This window comes from Lepisma saccharinum, chromosome 8, assembly GCF_977018435.1.
Source record: "Lepisma saccharinum chromosome 8, izLepSacc3.1, whole genome shotgun sequence".
Lineage (NCBI taxonomy): Eukaryota > Metazoa > Arthropoda > Insecta > Zygentoma > Lepismatidae > Lepisma > Lepisma saccharinum.
The window spans coordinates 70564844-70590335 of record NC_139236.1 but is presented as its reverse complement, the minus strand read 5'-3'; the positions used below and the strand labels follow the sequence as shown (position 1 = coordinate 70590335).

Genomic DNA, 25492 nt, shown 5'->3' with positions numbered 1-25492 from the left:
GTGAAATGATTTGCTTTGGAAAGCAAAGTAAACATAAGTTGTTTTCTTTCGACTATGCATTTGCTGGCAAATTCGCCAGAGTAACAGAAAATGTGTCTAATTTCCCTTCTTACAGGCGATCTTTCACACACAACTTGTTCACAATGCATATGAACATTTAGGCCTATGTTTCTTAAACATGTTTGTATTGTATCTTTTTAAGCAGTTTTGTATAGTCATTTGTAGGTCTTTTACACTTTGTTGTCTGACTTATTGACAACAAATTGGTATTTCATACACGGCTATGAACTTGACAAGTCTAAGAAAAGCAGACATTGCGAGCGAAGCGGTCAAGAATATTTTACGAAATGTATTTTTATTTGTATAACATTTGAAGACCTGTGCCTCCCTGCAGGTGCTCCTGGCCGTCTGGAAGAAATAATGCAAGAAAGGCGTGAAAACGATTCCATCTTGAGAATACTTTTGTCCTGCTACTCTTCGATTCTGCTAGTCTTGTTTTCTTTAACTTCAATGTTTGTCCCCATGATTTCCGTCCAAGGTTGGGAGAGTGCATTGCCCCTCTGCCCCCTTGTGGTTGCGCCACTGCAGCCCCTTTCACTGTAGTTGCTTTGAAATTTCATCGGCTTCAAAATACTTCATTTCTTCCTATAATATCGTTTAGTAACAGTGATAAGATTCCTCTACACTAAATTTCTTGGTGAAAGTATAAAAATAAACGGCCATGGAACGTCTGGAAGGGGGGGGGGGAGGAAAAAGAATGTCAACCTAAAAGTATATATTTCACACGTAAAATTTGATTCCAGTCATAGTAATTTACATTAATTGTTATGTAATGAGGGGGGAGACGAAGGAATGCGATAATTTCAAATTCAAGTGCTGTTTTTTGAGGGAGCAGCACTATTATCGGGGTAATATGCCCCATGAAAAAATACTTTGCTTCAGTCGGTAACGCGTCTGACTACCATGCTCAAGGTCCCGGGTTCGATCCCCGGCCGGTTCAAATCCGGGAACTTTTCTAACGGTGGAAGCGGCCCCGGCGCCCACCCAGCGTCGAATAACATGGGTACCTGGGGGAAACACTGGGTGGTAAAGGCGGTCAGGGGAGTGATGCTGATCACATCACCCCCACTCACGACCGGATCAAGAAAGTGTGGGGCGTTACCCCCACACCCCCTATACGCCTTCATGGCGTGGTGCTATGCACAGGGTAACACTTTACTCTACTTTACTTTACTTTTTGTCCCTTCGTAAAAAAATATGCGAACGTCCGTGAATAGGGATTGCCCCCGTGCGCACGCCTATGTGTAGTAGTGATCATTTTGCCTTGTAATCTAGGCGTTCCGGGTTCGATCCGCGATGGAGGAACATTGCACAGTTGGATTCCACTTTAAACTGTAGGCCCAGTTCGGAGTGACCAATCTCAGCATAAAGCGACTTTTTATTGCGTCAGGGTTGGTGCTCGGGAGGCTGAAGCCCCCCCCCCCCGAAATTATGCAAATGTTTCGTTGGAACAGGAACAAATCTGTCGCTTTTCATAATTGTTACGTATATAGGTTACGTAGCTGCAGCACAGCTGCTGATAAGGGATTAGCTTACCCCTGAATTAGATTCTGGCCACGGTCCTGCAACAAATGAAATTTCTCTTAGAACGGAAAGAAATAGCTTTAATTTTATGTTTACGTAGTTCAACACACAGGTCCTTATAAATGTTATTTTTAATGGAATTATAATTTAATTATATATATATATATCCCCATTTCACTCGGAGAAAACCTATCTTGGGTATTACCAGGAGACAAGATTCAATGATAAAATTATCTTGTCTACGAGATAAAACAGCGAACCACAGGCTCAATTCGAGACTCTCCCCTTCCTAGAACAAATTGAACTCGTCCGCTTCGTCGATGGTTCGTACATCGCAGACGGTGACTGCGTTTCTGAAGTTTAACGAAAGATTGTGTGGTTTTGTATAAGTGGGTGTATGTTAGCTGTAAGTGGTGCGATTAGTTTGGAATGTGATAGAAGTTTCATGTTGAATACTATGGACTTTAGGTGACACATCATCGGCATTAATTTGGCAGAAAAGAACTGAAATCCAATCAAAATGGGTGAGTATGTATACTGAGTCAGTTATGCAACTAGGTTTACGCTTCATATCTTGAGGCTACACATAAAAATCTCTTCCTGATCATGCCGGCCTTGACACACACCCATAGGCGTTACTTAATTTTAGTAGGCGAAAGTTAACAGTTAATACCTATAGAAGCTCATTCAAAATGTCTAATTTTAGAAAAGAGGCGTAGACATCTACGTCCGGTGTCTGAAGAAGTTATATATCAATGGTCTGTAACGTTTTCATTGAAAAGCAAGCCGATAAAGATTTGTTCCTGCTTGAATTCTGATGAGCACGTACCGTTAATGTAAACTTGTTTACGACGACTAACATTATTTATTGCCTTACAATGAAAGAAATACGGAATGCATGGAGGTTTATAAACCGTTTTTAACCATTGTCGTTATACAATTCGCAATAGTCTACAGTAACCCGTACGCTGTTTACATAGAAAAATTGTAAATTGGATCACTAGTGGTTTAACAACATTTCTAGCGTGTTGAAGAAAACTGCAAGGTTATTGCTTACTGCTAATTAACGGGCAAGAATACGAGATTGAACAAATCAAACTTACGAAGAAAATATTAAAAACGCCGAATGTCAAAAATGTACACTAACTAATAGCTTGTTGCATTGTAGGAAAGCCAAGTCGGCCCAAATTTATTAAAAAATGATCTTTCACTTTCCACCTTTGTACTTCTGTGCCTGTTTTGGAAAAGTAAAGTTTGTTAAAAGGTAAAGTATATTGGGAATATTATATGTGACATTTTCCTGCATATAATACCGGATTTCTACATCGCACCTCGTTTCAAAAAGTGATTTATACCACTTTCCACCTTGTAGCAAGGCAATGTGCACCTTGAGAACTTCCAGCTTGTGTAGTTTTGCGGTTCAAAGCTATTTTTTTATTGTTTGCCATACTAGTTTCAGGAACTTGCCTGTTCAGTGCCAGTATTCAAGGATAACAGTAGTCTTGTTTCTGATTTTGTCTGAGTTAGGGTATTTTATGGTAAAGGGTGGATCGATATTCATCAGTATTATTTTGTGTAATTATGAGGTGATTACTCACAAGAACTATATTGGATTGCTACACACACACACACACAGTTCAAGTATGTATCCACGATGCTTTGCATGGAATATAACATTGCATATATTACCATCTATTATGTCGTATAGTTACAGTGATTACTTTCCTATTATCCTCTGACTTCAACCTTCAGTGCTGCACATTACCTCATTCTACAAATCGTGCAGCTTTGTTGTTAGTTTTAGGTTAAGTTGTTAAACTTTAACTGCAAATAATTGAAGTAAGTGTGTGCGCTAGGGTAGTTTGGTAGTTAATAGAGAGTGTTGTGAAAGTAAGACATTGTGTCGTAAATTAACTAAATAGAAATACAAAACTATTGTCAAACACCTCCACTTAAGAATTGTCTTGTACTTTTTTCCCCCCTCCCATTGTCCATTTTTCACATACTAATTTTTACAAACATCACACTTGGAAATCTGTAAAATTTTTGGCTACTTTGTGTATTTTAATAATTATATTTACACACTTTTTATTTCTTGGAGCTCTAAATATTACCCCTTGTGGCAAGTGACAATTTAAAAATTGTACTTGTGTATTTTTGTATAAGAATGTTAATTTGTGATAATATTTTGTCCCTTAAACTCGTAATATTAATTAAATAGCATTGATCCACTCATATATATTGTACAAAGACAATGTTTGTCAAATATTTTTTATATTCCACTTTGGGTAACACTGTTGCCTTGTAATCAAGGGGGTCTTGTGTTGAATACGTCTTGGAGGCACATTGCACAGTGGTTCGGATTTCTCTTTAAACTGCAGGGGTAACAGTTTACTATCCTTCGGACACCTATAACTTCTTAGTTTCGTCAATTTTTGACATTCGTACTTACCTATCTGCTTCGTGGAACATTCCGTGAATGGTTTTTGGGGCTATCCATCCCGGAATCGGTGTGAAATTTAAGCTAAAAAGTTATTTTCGTTTGAAACTTTTTAGTCCAAATTTCCCACCGATTCCGGGCTCCGCCCCTGGGGTAATTGATCTACCGCCCCCAACCACTAAGGTGGCCCCGCCTCCGCTCCGGCTCCCCGATTTTCTGTATAGACTCCCTGTTAAAGGCATGTTAGAAATTGGCCAGAGTCACCTGCCCCCAAATGAGCTCCAAACTTTTAAATTTGAAGAAATCAGTTTCCAGGATACGGAAAACTTACCTGAATTTCACACAAAACACCTTCCCAATGTTAGACAATTCTACAGGAAGTTGTTACGGTAAGTAGTTTCTTCTGTAGAAATGAAGAAATCTGTCCGAAGGATAGTAAACTAGTACCGGTTCCGATTGTTTTATGATTTGTTTTAAAATTCTCACAGCAGGAAGACTAATTTTTTTAGAACTTTGGCAATCATTGTCACACGAAATTTGAACCTTCCTTAACATAATGAGCACTGTTCGGATTGCGAAAAAGTTATTTGTTAAAAAAAACCTTAAAAATTACATTATGCAAACATACGAGCTTTCCATGGACAATGTACACTGCCCTCCAGAAATTAAGCAACAACAAGAAAATGTGAGGTAAAAGAGAAAACAGTTGGAGAAAAGAGAAGAAGAGTGGTGGGCACGCTGAAAGAAAGCAACGAATGCGTTAGGGAAAACTGTGTACCTTGTTTTGTGTTTCTTCTGTTTCTTTCGTTACAAATAAAATATGTACACCCTCCGGCCTTGTGTTTGATTCTATTGGATGATCACCATTTGTTGCTTAATTTATGGAGAGCAGTGTATTTTGCATTGACAAGCGACTGTAAGTATAATAGACTAGTGGGAATTAATTCAGAAGTAGATCAGAAGCTTACTAGAATGCATTTAGGAACTTTGTTTTAATGCTAAGAGAACCAAACCTGGCGTGCCTAACCTAACTACGAAAGTGTATATTGAACAAAATCTTAAGTAATCAGTAAAACTCCGCAGTATGTGTTAACAGAAGTTAATCGAAAACGAACCATGTAAAAATTGCATTCGTAGCATGATGAAATCACAATAAAAAAAAAGGAACTTGGGCCCATTGTACCAACTCTAATATCCTCAGGTGACATTTCAGTCTTCTCAACTCTTTCACCATGTTGATATTTTTTCAAACTTACACTTTTAGTTCTACTCAGAGTGCATTTATATTCCCCTTTTAACCTTGATTTTCCATGCATAATGTGACTGGTGTAAATGGCCAATCTGCTGATCCATTTTTCAACTTTTGATTCAGATTCAAAATTCAACTAGAAATACAGACAGAAATAAATTTTTATGGTAATGTATCCACCGGTAAATTTTATACTTACTCTTATTTTTAGCAGGAAATAGTCAGGCATCTAATTTTTGGCAAGTTTTTTCTAATTTCTGAAACTTCAAATGTAGGTACTGGAATCCCCACCCCCACACACCTCCTTCCACTGGAAAATTTTCAAATGCCACATCCAGGGTAACACATTCAATGCTAATTCCATTGCTTCTGAGTCTGAGCTAAAGATGTGGATAAGTGCTTATGTGTAATTTTTTTAGCGTAAATTTGTGTAAATCATAACTGAATTTAATTTCTAAGATCAATATTATTAAATTATTTGTTGCATTATTTACTGGTAGTTATTATATTACTTTCATTACTAATTATTTTGTTTAGTGGTGCAAGTTTCTTATGCGACCAATATTTTAGTGCATGTAACATATGAACTGTTACAGAGAGGTTCACATGTAAAGTTTCCTTTAAGTAGCCGCTAGTGAAATCCTTACAGCCAGTTATTAACATCAGCTGTTTACAACAATGGAGTAGTTACTAGTCCTATTGCCACAAATTTGCATTGTTTATGGCTCATTATTTGGTCTGATGGCCAATGTGAATAATGCATGAATGCAGCCATTAAACATGTGATGTTGGAGCTTTTTTCACGCATAAAGAGTAAGAACTTTGAAAAAAAATTTACTGTGTGTTTGCGTTGTTGTTTCTTTCACTTATAAGCAAAGTTACAACCAAGCTATGCACGTTCGACGTGTGTTCAGTGCTTCCAAGTCTCATCATTGCTGTTTTCTGGCAATTTTGAATATAGTTCACTACTTTTTTTCTGAAAGCTCAGTTCTTCTCACTATATTTAGTCCATACTGAAATTTAGGGATTCATATCGAGTATTGAACCAATGATATATTGCATCAAAGGCCAGAACATCGTCATTCAGCACGTGGAAACTTATAGATTATCGCAGCCCCCTTGGCGGAGTGGTTAACACATCACGCTACGATGCCAGGGGTCCCGGGTTCGAATCCTAACCTGGGCATGGCTGTTTGTGAGTGTCCATTCATCAATATCATGATGTCATCACTCATCCCCATCTTCGCAAATTAGCTAAAAGTGGCACAAAAAGCAAAGTAAAATATGGCAAATCAATATAAATCCATAGATTATCAAGCTTGTAATTAAAGGTAACTGCAGAAAATGAAATTAAATCAAGAACATGCATTATGCTCTGTTGCATAATATGCTTCTGAGAAAGTGTAAAATTTTGGATCAGTGTGAATTTGGTTAAGACCTGCTTGAGAGGAGAGCATTTCCTTTAACATTTTTTTTTTAGCATAAATGCTTCGAAATATTTTTAATTTTTTTTTATGTAACATTCTGTTTGGCAATTGAAATTGTTAAGATATACATGTTGAGAGGCACTCACAAGTTACAAGGTTTTCATCTAATAACTAATTAAATCAAAGAGGAAGAGGTGTAATTTGAGGAGGAAATGGAATTTAATTATAGGGATATTGTGTAAAACTGAAACTCAGTGCATATTTTTTTTTGTGTGTGTATGTGTAACCATCAGTCTACCAGTATATTATTGAGATTTATGCCATGAATCAATGCTACCAAGTGTGTAGTTTAGCAGCTTCATTGATTTGTATCCAATACCGTTCGTAGGAAACATTGTTTCCTCTTCATTTAATAGTATTAGTATTTTGAAAATGTGAAAAAACATTGGTTAACTTCCTCTTGGCCGCCACTATTATTTTGGCTCTTTTAATTGGTGTGATACACAAGATGTTAAGAAAAGTAGGACTGATTCTAGCAGTGAAATATGCTATGGCATCAACATGCTGTAAGATTTCTTCACTTTACACGATATAATTTTGATAGTTACAGAAACGTTAAGAAAAATGCATTTGTATAAAGTACCCAAGGCATGTGACTGCCATGCACTTGATTCTCGTAGTAGATCTCCAGTGGGAATTGTTCTGATGTCCCTAAGTGGCTCCGGGGTTCATCCAACCTCTAATCATTGGGCACCTGGGGACAAGTGGGACCCTAGTTCCACACTTAGTATGTGCATTCATGGTGCAGTACAATGCACCTTATTCATGTTGATACTGTCATTATTCTGAACATCAATACACTAGTAGTACTTATCACAGCATTGTATGTAGATTAATGTAAAAGGAATTGTGAGAGCTAGTGCATCCAAAGGTAAATCTCTTCCATGCTGTAAACCACCCAGAAACACTATAAATACTAACACCAGAACAAACATAGCTCCAGACAAACCTTCCATGTCACAGGTGTTCTATTTTGAGCCACACAGTTCCATTAAAGGGGAAATCCATAATATGCAGTAACCATTGACCGTTTCAAAATGGTGAGCTTTGACACTTTGACATCGGATGTGGCAGATTCACTGACATGGTCCCCTTTCGCTGACACAGCTACCTGTCTGCTCCCTTGGCAGGAAGCAGTTATAGTTAGTTATATCTTTTGCCCTGTAATCTTGTTTTTATCTTTCAAGGGTGGTAGCATTAAAAAGTATTAAGAATTCAGTCCCTTTTTTTTTGTACCTTTCTACAGAGCATTTCCTGACATTAGCTAGAGACTCAGTGGCAAGTGGCCTGGCATCAGCCTTTGTCTTTCCTGGTGAACGGGGTCCGCGACAGTCGCAGGCTACAGTCTGTTTTTTTTTTTGTTTGTTTTTTCGCTCTCCCTGCCATTGCTCTCTTTCGCTTTCTGTTGACGTTGCAGACTGACGCCAGTATAATCTTCCCTCCGAAGTTGTGTTGTGTTGAAGATTGTGGCTTCATATGGCACCACGAAAGTTTACATTACAACAAAGGATTTATCTTGTCGAGTGTTACTTCGGAAAGAGGAATTTTGGAGAAGTGTGACGACGTTTTGCATCGAAATTTCCTGGTGTTCCCGTTCCACATAGGACCACTATTTTAAACATCGTAAAAAATTTTAGAGTAACAGGGTCAGTTCTGAATAAAAGTGGAAAGAAAAATGGGGAAATCTAAAAAAAAATAAAGTATACAAAGACAATCTGCACACCATCCCTGAGTTTAAAAGAGAGTATTGTACGAGAAATCGGGAGAATTACAGTAGACGAACTTGCACGTGTAAATGCAAATTTTCTTGGGAGATGCCAGGAATGTGTTGCAGCAGAGGAACATCATTTTCAACATCTTCTGTAGTCAAGGTTAGTTCACAATATAAAAACTGTAATTTTAATAGCCGACTCTACCGACTGTTGCGGACCCGTTCACCGGGAAAGACGAGCGCTAACGCTGGGCCGCTTGTAGCAGTCTCTCGTAGTGAATGTCAGGGAATGCTCTCTACATTTGTTGTATATTTTCTTGTTCAGCATGTTACTAATCTTTTCCCTGTACTTCTGCCCCATGAGTGCTTCAGTACATGTCCTACCAGTTGGTCAAAATGTTCAATAAGCACATGCTATTGATTCCAGTTGTCCAATATGTCATCTGGCACTTGGACAAACAATGCGAAAACACAGGAAAAGCATGATGAGCATTAGACAAGTATTTATTTATAAAAAGGCTTATAATGACTGAAAAACCTTCCTAGCTTCCTTACTCCAATTTATCATTTTTTATGGTGTCATCACAGGATATTTTAAGTAAAAGGATGCATTTCAAAATATGCCCTGTGGACTGCTGTTGCAGTTTTATACTTTGTAATAAAAGAATTCTCCATCTCAGTTCACAGATATGATCTGATTTGATTCCAGTATTTCAAACACTGCAACCGATAAAACTCCATGCAATGCATATTGGCAAACTCTGAAAATTATATATAAAGTTGATAGCCTTACAATATGATATCAATCACCAATAGCAATCCAATCACTTTATCACCACTTGCCTGCTTACTTAAATAAAAATGGCAATGCTATGTTTCACATTTCACCAGATAGAGCTTTAAATATTCAAGTATGTATGATTATAATGCAAGTCATTTTGAATATTGGCAGTTGTGACATGAGCTATGAATAACATCACTCACTCTCTTTACAATACTAATTCATAAGTATGTATTCTGACTTTATATTCTATATTTTTGTTCACAATGTTAAATAAAAGCTGTGCTAGAAATACTTCCTACTTCTTAACCCTAGAACACTACCATACGTCACCTCGCACTCACTCATCCCTCTGCCTAGCAGTGCCTCAAGTTGTCTGTCTGACATAAGGCAGCATTGTGGTAAGGAGGGTGCAAGCGCTGATCATCTTGATTTGGTTTGTTATGTTGTGCACTGTATGTCAATTTTACGTAGTAAAACGAGAAAAATCTTTCACGTACTTTTGGCATTTGTAAATTCGATTTGGATACTTAGATTTTGAAAACGAAAGTTTAGAAGCAAGCACTACTTTCTTGTAATACTTTAAAATTACATTAGTTCCTTATTTACAGTGTTATGAATATTATTATTGTTTGCATTCATTGTTCAAACTTTTCGCCTTCATTCTTAATGTACGAACGGGCTTGTCAAGCAAGACCTTCTCTTAAAATATTCTATGTTTAATAAAACCATGTTTATACATTTTAAAATGAAGAATATAACTCTAATATAAGGAAAAATAAACAAAATAGTGTTCACAATGAATACAAATTTGTTTTCATGATGTAGAGGTTGTTTTAAAAATCGATTCCTTTATGTACGTAAAATTTACGTAGCGATAGTTACACTGTAATATTGGAACACCGAGTGTTCTAGTATTAAACATCTACGAGTTCAAATTAGATTCACAAAACACGAGCACATTCTGCAGATTCAAAATTTCTTCTATTCTGAAGTATCATCATGCTATATTTTTTGTTGCTTGCATTTTCTTTTTTTTTTTTACTTTCTGATAAGTGTACCCTTGATTACTTTCTTGTTGTATTAGTGTTATCTAAAGACAGAACGCTTGACAGGAAAATATCATGTATTGGCATTGTTGTACCAAATTGCAATTATCTTGACTTCACACACAGGGGGGATGTTTGGAAGGATTAAGTGGTAATTGCCCTATCTAGATGTAATTTTTTTATCTTTCTGATAAATAGGGTGTGTGTGTGGGGGGGGGGGTTGTATTTTTTCAAAGAAATAACTGAAATTCTTCCCTTCTGGAAAATTTTCAAATACCATATTCAATTCTCAGACAAATCATTCTTTATTATCCTCTTACAGTGTCCTAAAGACCTTGGTTTCAGTGAATATAGAATGTCATTTAGTTATTTAATTTTTTAACAGTATGTTACTCAACTTAGTACAGCAAGGAAACTGAAATAAATCCTCATTAACGTTCAAAAGCAAAATTACTTTTAACAATTAACTTTCAGTCAGACATACAGACTAAAATGACAAAAATAAAGCCAAGGAGTTGCTTCCCCATTACCAGAATAACTGTTTGGCAACAGTGCACGTTTTAAATTCAAATTTGTCAAGTTCCTCTAGTGTGGAATATGAATTGAATATGTTTTCTCAGTTTACCAGCATATTTGTTTATCCATCCCATTACTAATGGCCAGCATAGCATCCTTCACTACATCACAGACCACCATTGGCAAATTGATTTAAAGGGAATCAAATGAACAGTAACCCTACAATGGTCGATATGCCCCACTGAGAATTAAAATTTTAGGAACAGACACAGTGTTGTGTATAAAGAAAATGAACAATCTCCGGGGGTGGGGGTCAGGATTACATAGTTGGAATTATTTTTTTGTTGTATGTTATTTCTACAATTTTAGAGGCTAGATTTAAAATAGAATTCACATGAATGTTTCCAGTCATTTTTTGAAGTCAAATTTGTGCCTTTGGAATAACATATGGGGCATTCCAACATTGCGTGTTTGACATTTCACACACAAAGTGTAATGTAATTAAAATATTGATAATGAAAGGATTTCATAGAATTATGAAGAACTTTGTGGTGTTTTTTTAACAAATGAAAAAAAAAACTTTAGTATAATAGTGTGGCCGGAATACTCGAAAAGCATTAAAGAAAATGTGGGATGTGTGACACTTCAAAAATGTAGCAAATTTTGACTTCATTTGTCTGTGAAACATATAGGCTACAGATGCTAATATTTTTTGTTAGTGAAATATTCAAATTCTACATAAATATTTATACCTTAATGCAGTTTAAAATAATAATAATTTTCAGATTAATTCATTTTGTTATTTACAAGGGTTGGATAAAAAGTAATGGCAACACTGCTGTGCCGTGAAAGGGGTGTCACAGCGCCACAAGCGTTTCGTGGCTGATAAAGGAATGTCAGACGAGGAAGTATAGTGAGTGGGAGCCATTGTATGTTTTTCAGTCAAAAACAGCAGTGCTCTGAAGCAGAGGACGAGAGTGCAAGCGCCCTAATAATATGTTTAGGCAAGAAGAACAACGTCTCTCAGGCAGACGGTCAACGCAGCCTACTTCTGCACCTTCTTGCAACACCACCTTCGTCTCGCATTAAGAAGGAAGCGACGGCACGGTGTCCCATCATCCTGCTTGACAATGCAAGGTGTCACTTCGAACAATGTGACGGCGCTCCTGCATAACTGGTAGTGGGAGGTACTGGAACATCAGCCGTATTCACTGGTATGAGACCGTGTGATTACGACCGTTTTGTCAAAATGAAGGAAGCACTACGACACGCGCGAAGCCATCATACGTGCTATAGGGCGGTCACTGCGGGACATCGACAGAGATGGACGCGCTGACGGTGTACGACGCCTTCCATACCTGTGACAGAAGGTCGTAGAGATGAGGGGCGATTACTTTGAAGGAATGTAACACGTGCTCCTCTGCCAATACGGTCAAGTACCAATTATACCAGTGTTGCCATTACTTTCTATCCAACCCTTGTACATGAAGTAAGACCACTTTTCGTGCAAGAAAGTAGCAATGAAGGTGTGACTGCGTATTGATGTGAAACTGAAGATGATGGATGCCAGACTTTTTTTTTCTGTACCTCTCACATCAGCTTTTACCTTTTTAGCAACTTTATAAATACGTTCTCTCCTTCCTGAACCTAAAGCTGAACCTCGAATATAATTTTAGTTCTTATATAGTTTGCAAGTAGGAAATGTAAGTCAAATTCAATGGCGTACCCAAGATTTTCGAAAGAGGGAGGTTACGTAATTTTTTAGTAGTCAGTTTTCATTTTGCCATCTTTTCCTGGCTTTGACGTTCTTTTTTAGGAATACTCTGCTAAAGGGGGTTTTTGACCACCAGAAACTCCCACCCCCATCTTTGGACACGCCAGTGGTCAGATTATCTGATGATACCCTACCGTCAGTATTGGAAAATTTATAGCAGAAGTAATAAGTTATGTCCTCCTCCATGGCTCTGTGCTCTAGGCTCCAACTGCGGGACGGCATGGGTTCGAGTTCGAGTGAGTAGCGTAACCCGGTCACGGATATCTCCTATAACGGCGGGGGGTTCGACATGCTGACCCCACGTCACCCCATTACTGGTTGAAAATCTCCACACCTCTAGGTAGGATTGTGTTAAGGAGACTGGCAGTTGGGAGATAGGTCCAGTCCTGGATATCTGTTTGGGCATAAAGTGGACTTGAGGGTGAAACAAATGTGTTTTCAGTCTAATTGTGCTAAAGGGTACCGCTTGCTTCAGGCATTTCGGCAGTGATCAGATCAGGCTAAGATTGGAATATAGCATCCGGCTAAATGTGCATCGCAGCAAGGCAAGCGGAAGAAGTAGGCTGGCAGAGAAATGCCTCCGGCCATGTGACTCACCTCTCAAACACGCCAGTTCTCCGAGCAAAGGGTCAGGCGCTGGCAGACGGGAATTCCCTTGCACCACACCCTTGCTTTTCCCTATGTATGACTATTTCTCGCAAGATTTTACCAGTGGCGTCGCGTACGGTTCGCATACGAGTCTTCACAATAATGTTTTTGTACTGAATGCAGATTTACTCCTCTCCCTTGTAACTTCATATAAGTGAGAATAACAGTTCAATTTCCCCCCAAAATCACGCTATATTTGAAGTAATGCAAGAAGGACCTAGAGAAAATTGTCCCTCCCCCCGTAAAATCCGCCAGGTTTAGCGAATTGTAGCTAAAGTTTGCAACTATGTAGCACAGACCTTTTCGAGTCTCCCTGTACATTCCTTGTATATGCTGCACTCTGGTGCCAAATGTAAGAAGTATTGTCGCTTATATCGTGTTCGCACAGCGAAGTGAACATCTTAACCCCTTAGCTGTCAGCTCTATGCAACACGCACAGCAATGGGCCTGGTCAAAGCAAACTATTGTAGGTGGCAGCACCCCTGTTGCGATCGGCAATTGTTCTCCCATTTAAATACATGGGAAATTTGATGCCGAACGTGCTGCTATTACATTAAATTGCAAGTTTAATATCTTCTTAACCTCAGAAATGATGTCTGAACATGATAGTTGAATAATCAGTGCTGTAAGAGTAAGACTTTTGAAAGACGATCGTCAACAACAGAAAAGATATCGGAACTCAAAGAAGCCTTAAAATTTGCACAGCACTTTTTTACGTCACTTGCAATTTTCACAATTTAAGTGATCTATTGTTGAGTATCCGGTCAAGAATAATGCATAATAATTCCGCGCGACTGTACTTTTATTTTTATAGTTGTTTTTAATAGCTGACTATTTTTTCACGTGATATAATACTTTTCCACGTAGCTAGTAAATATAGTCCTTTGTCTTATATACACACATTTATCGTCAAGAATAGTTATTACATAAAATATTTTTTCTTCTGTTTCATGTCTCGCAACCTCTAGTGCTATCTTATTTACAGGTATTATAATTTTAAAATTGTTGTTACCAAGAAAAAGTACTAGAATACGAGGGGAGAATATCTGCTTAATACAATGAAAACATACGTTAATATTAAATTATCGGATAGGGCATAATGTCAGTCATAGTGTATAATATGTATCATGCACTTAATACATTTTTCTTTATAATGTTGGGAGTTTCTTCGATTCCTACCCACCGTTGAATTACACATGCTCGCAACCAGAAAAAAAAGCAAGGCATAGTGTAAAAATCTAAATTTTTGTATTATCGACCCATGGCAGCTAGAGACGACCCAAATGACGTCAGGTTTAGGGTTCTTTGTTCATAACGTACTATATTTAGCTCGTTTTCGCAACCATTCCGTTGCGCTTTAATATATTAATTCTTTGGTTAAGGAGAATGTAATTTCTGGAAACTTATGACTGGCTACATTATCTTAAAGCTTTGCTAAATCCATTTTTATTATCGATTTACACGAGAAATTCTTACCATCATTGAAAATAACGTTTGAATAGCCATCCCATCGAGCTCCAATGTAAAGCTTAGGGCAACTAAATGACGTATACGCCACTGATGGGTACAATTAATCATTATGATCTTATCCTACTAGGACTGATACGAAAATTGCACCCTACTTGTTGCATAATGCATGCCAGAACACCAAAATCTAGAAGAAAAACCGCATTATGTTTTATTATGAAAGGATAATCTATAGGGTACACTACACCCTCCCCCCTCGGATTCCGTCTTGTATTGCCGAAAGAATGGCGTATAGCTGTAGGTTGTGTGAATGTGCTATCGCTGCTATCCTTTCACCAACAAATGTGTACAGTTGGGGACAAACTCGGCGTTATCTAGATAGTTGCATAATGGTGTACGCAAACACTTTGTGGCCTACTTTCAGATGTACCATTGTTTTTCAGACGTTAGTTTCACTTCAGTTCTTTACATTAACACACGTTGCAAGTCAATGATGCTGCAAAAAAAGTTTGTTTTGAGGATTTCAGTTTGGAAAAACTGACCTTGAACAACGTCGTGCAGTTATGTTTTTGTTCGTATGGGATTTCTTCATTGTTTCGTGAAATGTTATTTCCATTTAATAAACATGTATTTTTTTGTTTTAGAGTTGAAAATCCACTAGTTTTCAGGCATGGTTATTTATTTTGCAGCCTGCTGTAGTTTGATAATTCGGCGTGGTTTTAACAAGTAATTCAGATCCTGACGCTTGTCTTTCTATTCGTGAGATACGGGAACATTGTAGGGAAAACACTGCAAGCACCGACTTTGTCCGAACCATGGCCTGCTATTGTCCTAACCTATATAGTCGTATTGGATAAACGGAACCTGTTCCGTCTCGTACCTTTTTTTTTTTTATTTTTGCAACCATTGCTGTCTTGTACTTCTTCATACGTACGTGATTACTGCCATATCCATGGCCCGGTAACCCTGAATCAGTGTTGCCAACCTTTCTCATGTCAAGGTTCCTGCATTTGGCCCAAAGTCCCTGTCAAAACATGCGTTTATATCGATTGTATCATTCATCTGAAAATTACTCCACCCACATGAAAATTACAAAGTATGTATTTTGATATGCTGTTTCGACAATTTATGCCATTAAAATCATAACATTACATGAGCTTATTTACAATCTTCTCAGGCCTGTGAGGTAGAATTCACTAGCCTCACATTATACCTGTTCTTGTTTATCCCATAAAATGGCAAATACTATGACCATGTCGATGGCGAGCGCGTTGAGTGGTAGCACTTGAAATCGTCAACAAAAGTTACGTGTTCGATTTCTGTCCAGGGTTCATTTGCGAGTGTCGTTTCATATTTTTCATCACTAATGTTTCATCCTCATGGTCGCGATTAGCGAAAAGTAGTTGAAAGGAAATCGAAGATGTGACAAATCCAAAACAATAAGATACGTATAATATCAATACGCTTTGGCACATTTTAAGTCCACTACTCTAATCCGGCCTAAAGTACAGTCCAGAGTCTACCGCTGATATTGTATCTCCACCGAAAGTGGATCCCATGAGCTCGTACATAGGGCTGTAACACGGAACGCTCTATGCAGTGTGGTACTCGAGAAAGTATTTCCAAAAGTTTATCGAGGTAATTTTTGTGGTCTGGTGACATGATTCGCACCAAGATACGTGGCAATAGGGTAACAATCACTGTGCTTGGTAATATGAATGCATTGTTGGCAACATTGCTCCGAATTCCTCCTCGAAGCACGTTCGAAGCAGAATTATATGATCGGATTGATCGATGACACGTTGATCGTCATCAGAATAAGCTGACATCTGGTGAGAGAAGGAAGGAAAAAGTAGGCCCTGTGAGGGTTCTGCAGGGCTACCAGGTGATTGAAAACTAATTCACGATAGTTTTTTTCGTATGGTAAAAAAGAACAGTTCGTGACAAGTTGATGACCAGAGGGAAGAAAATAAATTGAATTTGAAATTGAGCCGTGTCGATAATTACAGGACAGATGGATGCAATGTTCGCATCCTGTTTGAGCCATCAAATTGTTTATTTTCCTCTATTTTCTACTCTGTGCTTTCTCGAAATATTTCATTCTCAAAGTGTTGGAAAACGCTTGTCCCCTAAACTTGATCCAAACGGAGACTTACCAGTTACCTTTTTTTTTTTTTTTTTTTTTTTTTGTGTTAAACCTCAAGGAATGCCAGTTAGCAGAGTATTTATTTTACGCCGCTTTTTTGCCACGTTTGGCTAATTGTGAGTATGAGGATGAGTGATGATTAGATGAAGTTGATAAGGACACTCGGCACAAAGAGCTCAAGCATGGACTCGAACTCAAAAGCTGCTAACATCACAGTTTGTGTCACAACACAGGAGAATAAAGTGTCCATAGCAGATACTCCATTCATGACAGTTTTGGGAAAAGAGGCACATTTAAATAACTTAGTACAATGTTAATCTGTTGAGGCACAAACTTAGTGGTGGCTCTATGAGAGCAAGAATTTTAAACTTAGGAGATACTTACTATTTCTAGCACTGCAATGTTGATACTTCACATTTCTAAGTTATACATATAACTCAATTTCCACGAAAAGTGGAGTTACGCCACTTGTGCTCTGAACTCCTCATAGTTCGGTTATTTTTTCCTCTTTTTATATGGCTTGACTATTACTGCCTACTTTTTTCCTTTCGGGCGACTAAATTGCTCACGGATTTTTCGCAGAAAACCTTTACAGTGGCAGGAATTTGCAGTTTGAAACGAGACTGTTGAAGATATCTGTGTTCATTCCACGTACCATACCCCCCCCCCACTGTCAAGACAGTTTCTGGAGATGATGTGATCAGCACCATGCTCCGGCCTCTTTTAACCCCGAGGTATCCATTTATTTGAGGCTGGTGAATCTCCAAGAACCGCTTTATCCTCGAATCTCACACACCGGGAATCGAACCCGCGATTCTCACGTGCCAGTCGGACGCCCTATCAACTGCACCACCTTCGCTCCTGAGACGAAAGCGAGACTACTAAAATTCTTACGCGTATATTCTCTCAATTCTATTCCCAATTGTACAGTTCGTTTGAATGCACGCATTGTTGTTTTCATGTAAATCCTGTGTAGAGGAGTGAAAAAGTTGCCCATTTTCTTTTCCTCCGATGAAAGGAGTGATTAGCACGGAGGCGCCAACGGTGCCACTAGGTACGTTAATTTCTTACCTCCCAAGAATCTGTGACGTGGCGATTGTTTGCAAATCCCACTTACAGCTTCGTTGCTAAGTGATAAGGAAGTTGGTTTCGTGGTTAGCTCAGCAGGATAGCACTTCAAGGCTAGCGTGTGAGGACAAACTGGTCGTTACATTTTGAAAAAAGAAAAAAAAAAACGAAAGATTTGAAGCGAAAATACACTGCTCTTAAGAAAAGAAAAAGTGATAACTACTGTAAAGAACATAGGGATAGTATCGAGACGACGAAACGTGGCAGTCATCGTCTCGAGTTGTAAATGCTTGTCTCGTTCTCGGTTTCGAGTGTAAAGCTCGGTCTCATCTCGATTTTCGAAAAATGTATGAGCAACATATACAGCGACCCCGCACGAAATTTCACAACGTGTAGAGGTCACTAAGGTGAACTAATTTTCTTTGTGTTGGTAAAAGTCCTGTTTGACGCCTATTTTGACGGTACGAACCCTCGGAAAATAGAATGTTATCCTGGAAGTATATACAACCAACACAACAGAATGACCTTGCAAATTGCTATAAACAAAATGCATGGCGTCTGTAAATAAATAAGTTAATTTCTGATGAAGTCTCTTAGCGTAGTAAATTGTTTTAGATCGGTACATACTTCGTTGTTCCGTTTTTATAATACAATTTACTACGCTACCGGACTTCATCAGAAATGTACCTATTTGTTTATGGATGTCATACATTTTGTTTGTGACATGTTTTTAACTTGTACATTAAGTGTACAAGATGACCCTTTGGCAATACACCCAAAATGCCAACCTCTCTTCCACACATTAAACCCTGGTTGCATTTTGCGGACTAACGAGGCCCTGGTGACTGGACCCACAGCCAGTGTAATCCTCTGTGGTGTTTGTCTGTGTGTGTGTGTCCCTTTATCCACTTAACTTTATCATGATTCATCTCCATCTTCGCGAGTAGCCAATAGTGACAGAGAAGCGAAGCAAAATAAAACTGATCAAATCAAAACTTGTGCATGTGAAGTTACACTGGGAAGAGAACATATCGTCTGTTGAGTACTGTTTTGTCGTATCTCCACTTTTGGTTTGAAATTAGTGGACATTATCATGTTCCGTACATGTGCTGATGACGTATTTGGATGTGAATTATCAACATTAATAAAATGTTAGCGCAAATTGTGTAGTGTGTGCAAAATCTACATACGTCCAACTTCAATCAGCTCTCCTGAAGAGTTAGTGCAGATGGACACACGACAAGATAGTATTCGGCCGGCGATATGTAATTTTTGTGTAAACAGTTAAATGCCATTATTGTGTGACAAAGTAACGGTAACGTGTTACTTTTGGATGCAAAGTAACTGTACCTGTAACGCTTTAGATTTTTTGAGTCACTTGCCAAGCTCTGTCCTGGAGATACGTAACCTTCAACTTCTTGACTTTTCTGCCGGCTGTATTAGCATGAGATGCTTTAATTTAATAATCTGTCCTTGAAAGTTTGTTCCCATGGTTCTTATATTTCAGTCGAGCAAGGACGAGAGTTGATGCAAATCTTCCCCAGTTTCCTCTTCCGGATTTCGCACACCTACGCTCCGAACTTGTATTCTGCATAAGCGTTGCTCCGAAGTCAAGAACCAGTTCGTCGTGTTTGCATTTTAAGTAAACGTAACCATTTCTCAGGCTGGAATGATGTTTAGTGGTTTTGGTTGTTTTGTTCACACACCCTTCCCCCCAGGAATATTCTTGATACACGATGTAGAAGTTTAATTGCATTAAACAAGGTATTTGATACAGTGTCTGCTCTGATTCTACCATAGAGGTTCAGCGGTTCGATCGTAGGATCTGCAAAGGTCAACTTATATTCACTGATTCACCGTTGTTCGAATTGAGCAATTTTTTACGAGAGAGGGAGGATCACACGTAACTTTTTCCGTATTGGATGTTTATTAAGTTTTACAAGGCATTTGATAAAAGTTAATTCAGTTTGGCCTTTCAGTAACAATGTACCACGGTTCATTTTTATCTTTAAGAAACAGTTTTGTATAACGTACAGTTTCAGAATTTCAATTTTTCCCACAAGAGCGATGCCAGTAGTTCAATTATCACAAAATTAAGTTCGAATACTAAAAATTAGTAGTGATCAATATCAAAAAATCTGTTTCTTTGACTGGTTGGGAACAAGTTAATAAATGTAAATAATCCTTGGGGTGGGGCGTCCAATGCTCAATTGGGGCGAACATCTCACCCCGGTGTACCAGTCCCCCCGTAGCATGAAAGAAAAGCATGGAAGGTAAATGTTTCTTTCTTTTTTTTTTAAAAAAAAAAGCCAAAATATAAATTTCATTGTGTTGTATTTAGGTGTTTACGAAGTGTGACCCCCTTCAATTTCAACGTTACTACGCCGGCCCCCGTTGCGGAGTGGTTAGCACATCGCGCTGCTACGACGCCAGGGGTCCCTGGTTCGAATCCAGGCCTCGGCATGGATTTTTGTGAGTGTCCATTCATCAATTTCACCATATCACCCATCCCCATCTTCGCAAATTAGCCAAAAGTGGCACAAAAAGGGAAGTAAAAAAAAATCAATCAACGTTACACTGTGCATGTCATACGACATGGAACGTTACAGTTGAACCGAGCAGTATTCGAAATTAGCGGTCGCAATATTTTGTTTGGTGACTTCAATCCTTCAGCTCATGAATATGGAGGGGAAAATGCATGTTGGCATGGCTACTTTGATGTAGGAACAGTAAGTATTGTGCTGTTATTTGCGATTGACAGGTTAAAGAATTTGCGTTCCTTGCAGAACAAGAGAAAGGAAGTACCTGTTGATTCTTTAAAGATACATCGCAAAATTTAGAGGGAACCGAGGCTTATTCTTCGATACTGTCGTCTCGTTCTAGACACTGGAGGATTACAATGTTAAGGGGGCTATTTACATGTACCGATTTCCCCGTCTGTTTAATGTGCAGTAAGATATATTTTTTTATTTGCGTTAATGAGTGTTTTTAAAATTATCCCGAAGGTGCGGACTAAATTACAGCACCCGCTTGTAGGCGCTGTAAGGAGACTGTCTTTTCTCGCCTCGATACTAATCCCATACAAAATCTCTCAAGGGGAGTTATGTTGTCGATTTTGAGATTTTTTTTGTCGGCGAGGGAAAGTCCTTCCGTCACGGAGTTGTCACGTTCTATTCTCGGAAAAAGGTCCATAATAGTGCACAGTCACTTCCCGAAGGGAGCATGGACCTAATCTCATTATGTGGTTGGCCGAAAAGTTCAATGGCAGGAGCGGGAAGAACAGACGACCAAAGAATCAGTCTCGCCGGCATTCGCTCTCACAACCGCATCGGAATCTATACAAGAGTTCAGTATTCGGTGACATCTGTACCAATTTAGAAAACTTAGGAAAGGTGAAACTACATAGTGATACGTTCCATTTCGCATTTCTCAGTAACCTCCGATGGAGTGTCACATAATATATGTAGATTGTTGGAGTCATTCGTGAAAGTCCGATGTAATTGGGTAACTTATAATGTGCATAAGAAGGCTGTTCAGTAAATGAGGTAACAGAACCCTCTTGTGGTTTCTTCTTGCATTCTTTCATGTACTATTTTTCTGTCGACGTTATAGTATTTGTCCTTACGATTTACGCTGCGGTAAGGTAGTATTTAGTAGTATTTTTCTATCCACAACATTTTAACTTTGTAGATGTGATGGACTCCAGGTTGTCGGTAGTTGACTGGTACGGACACAACCGTCACATAACGATGTTTTCTTAATTTTCAGTACCATAAAAAGAATGATGAGAGTTGGTGATAGGTAAAACACAGTCTATCGGTTATCACTTATCAGTCACACTTGATGTTGTTCTTTCATCTGCTTAACCTCTATCAATTTTCACTGTTACGGTGAAAATAGCGTTAGAAATGCGAACCTCTTCAGGGAGGACTCATCTATGGATGTCATGACTTTTATTTTGAAATAGTATCCATAGTTTTGTAATGTCAAGTCTACAGCTATTCGTTTGAGGGCCTCGTCAGAGGTTATTTTTATGGTCGGATATGATAATCGGGATAGAATCTTCAGTTTAAAATGAGATTCAAACCACTGTACAGTGTACCTTCACCGCGGATAGAGCCCGGATCCTCTTCGTTACAAGACGACAACGGTAGGTACTGTGCTCTCAGGGAGGCTTTGGTTGACTAATCATTGTATCTACCTTGGAACTGCATTGCCAATCGTACTCTTATATACTAGGTTAACATTCAACTTCGCGATCTCATTGGGTATGAAATTCAGAGTCGTATTTTCGGTTACTTTATGTCGCCCTTTTCTACCTCTAAGATAATCTCAACGATGAAAGTGAAACAACCATGGATTCGAACTTAGAATCCTTGGCTCCGTAGCTCGCTACATTGACCACTCCGTGATTAGGGTTGGCAGACATACATGCAGGCTCCCTGAATCGTCTACGCTAACCATTAGTCTTCCCGATGGTGCAAGGACAGTGTTTATTCCCCATATTTAATTAAATTGATTGAAATCTTTGCCGAGGCTCTTCAAATGATGATCTACCACCTAACTCCATAAAATATATATATATATATATATATATATATTAGCCTGCATGGTTACGCAGAGAAATTATAAAACACCGCAAGAATGAAGTTAAAAGAAAAACTACTCTACAAAGAAATGAGACACATACCTAATACTGGGTGAGTCTGTTAAAAAGAGGTCCCGTGGAAAATGTGATCCTTGCATGTAGGCAACCCTGTTACACCGAAGAGAAGAGCGGGGTAGAGAACAGTCCAGGATATCGGTGCCAAGCAGTTAAGACATCTTGACATAAACGTAAATTAATGAAACATCTCTTCTGTAAATACAGTACAGTGTGACAACAACCTACCTAGAGGAGGTGCTGGAAATGTCCTCCGTTGACCTCGAGGCACGTGTGCAGACGATACCACATGTTCTGAAAAGCACTGACGAGGACATCCTGCGGGATGGCCTGGATAGCTGTGATAATGTTGTTCTGGAGTTCTTCGAGTGTGTGAGGGTTGTTGCTATACACGTGCTTGGCACCGATATCCTGGAATGTTCTCTACCCCGCTCTTCTCTTCGGTGTGCCAGGGTTACCTACATGCAAGCAGCACATTTTCCACGGGGCCTCTCTTAACAGACTCACTCAGTATATGCAATGTGTGCGTGCAAATAATATTTTTTTTTTAATAATTGCTTTCTTTCAACGCATTGTATAGTATCTTGTAATTCACAGCAATTTTCAATGCTAATCGAATGTGGACTTAACTTTTCTTCTGATCATCAGTCAGTGAATCCTATAGTATCTTACGAAAGCGTTTGTACTTCTGTAATTTTACTTCGTTTAGGAGTGATTACGAGTAACTTACTTCGCAAGGCGACAACAGCAAAAGCAGAGCTAGACCCTATTTTAAAACCAATTTCCATACATTTTAGGATTTTCATTGTGTGATCCTTATTCGTGAAAACTGGAGCGGGGGAGTTTCATCTGTGTGATGGCTCCAGTAGGAAACGTGCTCACAGTAACAATTGAAGAGGACTGTTCATTTTTAAGCACGTCGTTTAAAATCGCCACTTTTGACCTTGGGGCTTGGAGAGAACTTATTGTACACGATAGTGTAACAAGTGCATGAAGGGTATATTAACTAAGGTCTTGTGAAGGGCGATTACGTAAGCTCGGAAGCAGAAAACCACAAGCTTTTCTGAATGCCCAGGCGTGGTTGTGGAAAAAAGCGTGAAGGCAGGCTGTAAACAGGTGGTAAAATGACGTCAGATCGGTGGAACAACGATCACCAAACTGATTTGTAATGCGTGTTGCGTTTTGTATTTGTTTCTTCCAATGCTTTCTGAACGTAGTTCTGTTCCTCTGAATCGTCGTTATATACAAATGCATGCCCCTCTTGAATTGAGCTTATTTTATTATTATTATTATTATTATAACAGTAAATCGAGGTAGTTAGGTCCTCAGACCTCTTGTACACCGGTTCACAACCTTTATATGCATAAGAGATACGCGGGTTTCAGAGCATTCAGGATAATCTCGTCAACCAATAATAATTTTCTAGAACCTTGTGGAGAAACTTATACTCGATACATTAGATGAGTGAATGCTTTGACACACTGCCTTTATTATATTCAGATTTCAAACCATCAGTGCACTGAAACAGTCATTTCCATATTTTGTTGACCTTCCTAGTACTTGCAGGCTAACGAGCCTGTGCCTGTGGACACACACTGAGATAAATCCGGCGAAAGAACGCACGGGGAAAAATTATGTAGCAATTATACAATGCGTTCAATTCCTTGCGAGGCCGAGAGAACGGGAGAAGTGTGGCTGGCGGCGCTAGCGGAGATTCCGACATTTTCGACCAGTAACGTCCCGCTTATTTTTATGGACATATCTTTAACATTCAGATATTTATATTAATATTGCAAAACTAGCACTAACCTGTGTTATAAGAGTTGTTCCAAGTGATGTCCACCTACATTCACACATTCCTGTCATTGTGTGATGAAATTTGAGGTTGGTTTGGAGACCGTTCTAACGCTGCCCCAATTTCGTCGAGTTTTTCTTCGGTTAGAATCCGTCGGTTTAGCTTAGGGGTTCTAAAATTTAATGATCCAGTTTCTCGTAATGTAAGGACAAGTCATCTAACCGTCTCTCTACCTGGAGATGAAACGCCCGGGAATTTCTGTGCAAATTGCCTACACACGTTTCGACACGAGTCTATTTTCAAGTGTCATACATTCTTTGTTCTAAAGTGAACTTTTCGGCTGGCATTTCAATCGCCTCACTTACACACAACATACACACTGCAATTACACAAAGAAGTAGCACGGCAAATAACCGAAAACCACACTCTTTCACACAGTACGAAATTGCAATTAGACGCACTGTACTTTAATCGATGAAACATTTCCTATTCTACATGCTCCTCAGAGGACCCAAATCTTAATATAAAGCTCGGCTTTGTGTATTATTTAATGAATAAATTTCATTACAATGACAGGACGCAAATAACTATAAATGCCAGTTTCCGCTCTGTTCACAATTTATTTATGTTCATTATTGTTATTAAGTGCTGCGATAAAATGTTAGGCACCGTTAGTTTCGAAAGTGAATGACTTTGTTATAGTATTGTTTCGTTCATAATACAATTTCTCGTGTTTACGTGATGTGATGTTATCATTGTATGATAGGAAAGAATGCATAACAAGTTCAGCCTGGTGTAAACCACGTGTCTCCGAACTGCATCTCGGGTCTGCAACAGCCTTAAAAGTCGACCTCCGTTGCGGAGTGGTTATCATAGCGCGCTACGACGCCAGTGGTCCCTGGTTCGAATTCCGGCCTGGGAAAGCGTGTTCTTTGTGAGTGTCCCTTCATCAATTTCGTCATATCATCACTAATTCTCATCTTCGCCATTAACCCAAAGTGGCACAGAAGCGAATTCAAATAAATATATCAAGCAAAAGTCTTAAATTCTGTGTGTTAACTAATTTACTTCATATTACTAATTTAAGCGTGGTTTATTGTTATGGTAATGTAGA

General features: G+C 38.7%; 1 protein-coding gene across 1 annotated transcript in view; it reads left to right on the top strand.

Annotated features, from left to right (window-relative positions):
- Nucleotides 1-1886: 1886 nt before the first annotated feature.
- Nucleotides 1887-25492, top strand: part of Unc-115a (actin binding LIM protein Uncoordinated 115a) — a 143841-nt gene continuing 120235 nt past the window's right edge. Inside the window, exon 1 of the mRNA XM_083126868.1 lies at nt 1887-2108. Within this exon, the coding sequence (XP_082982994.1) occupies nt 2105-2108 (4 nt within the window). The 5' untranslated portion in view covers nt 1887-2104. The remainder of the gene's footprint in view (nt 2109-25492) is intronic.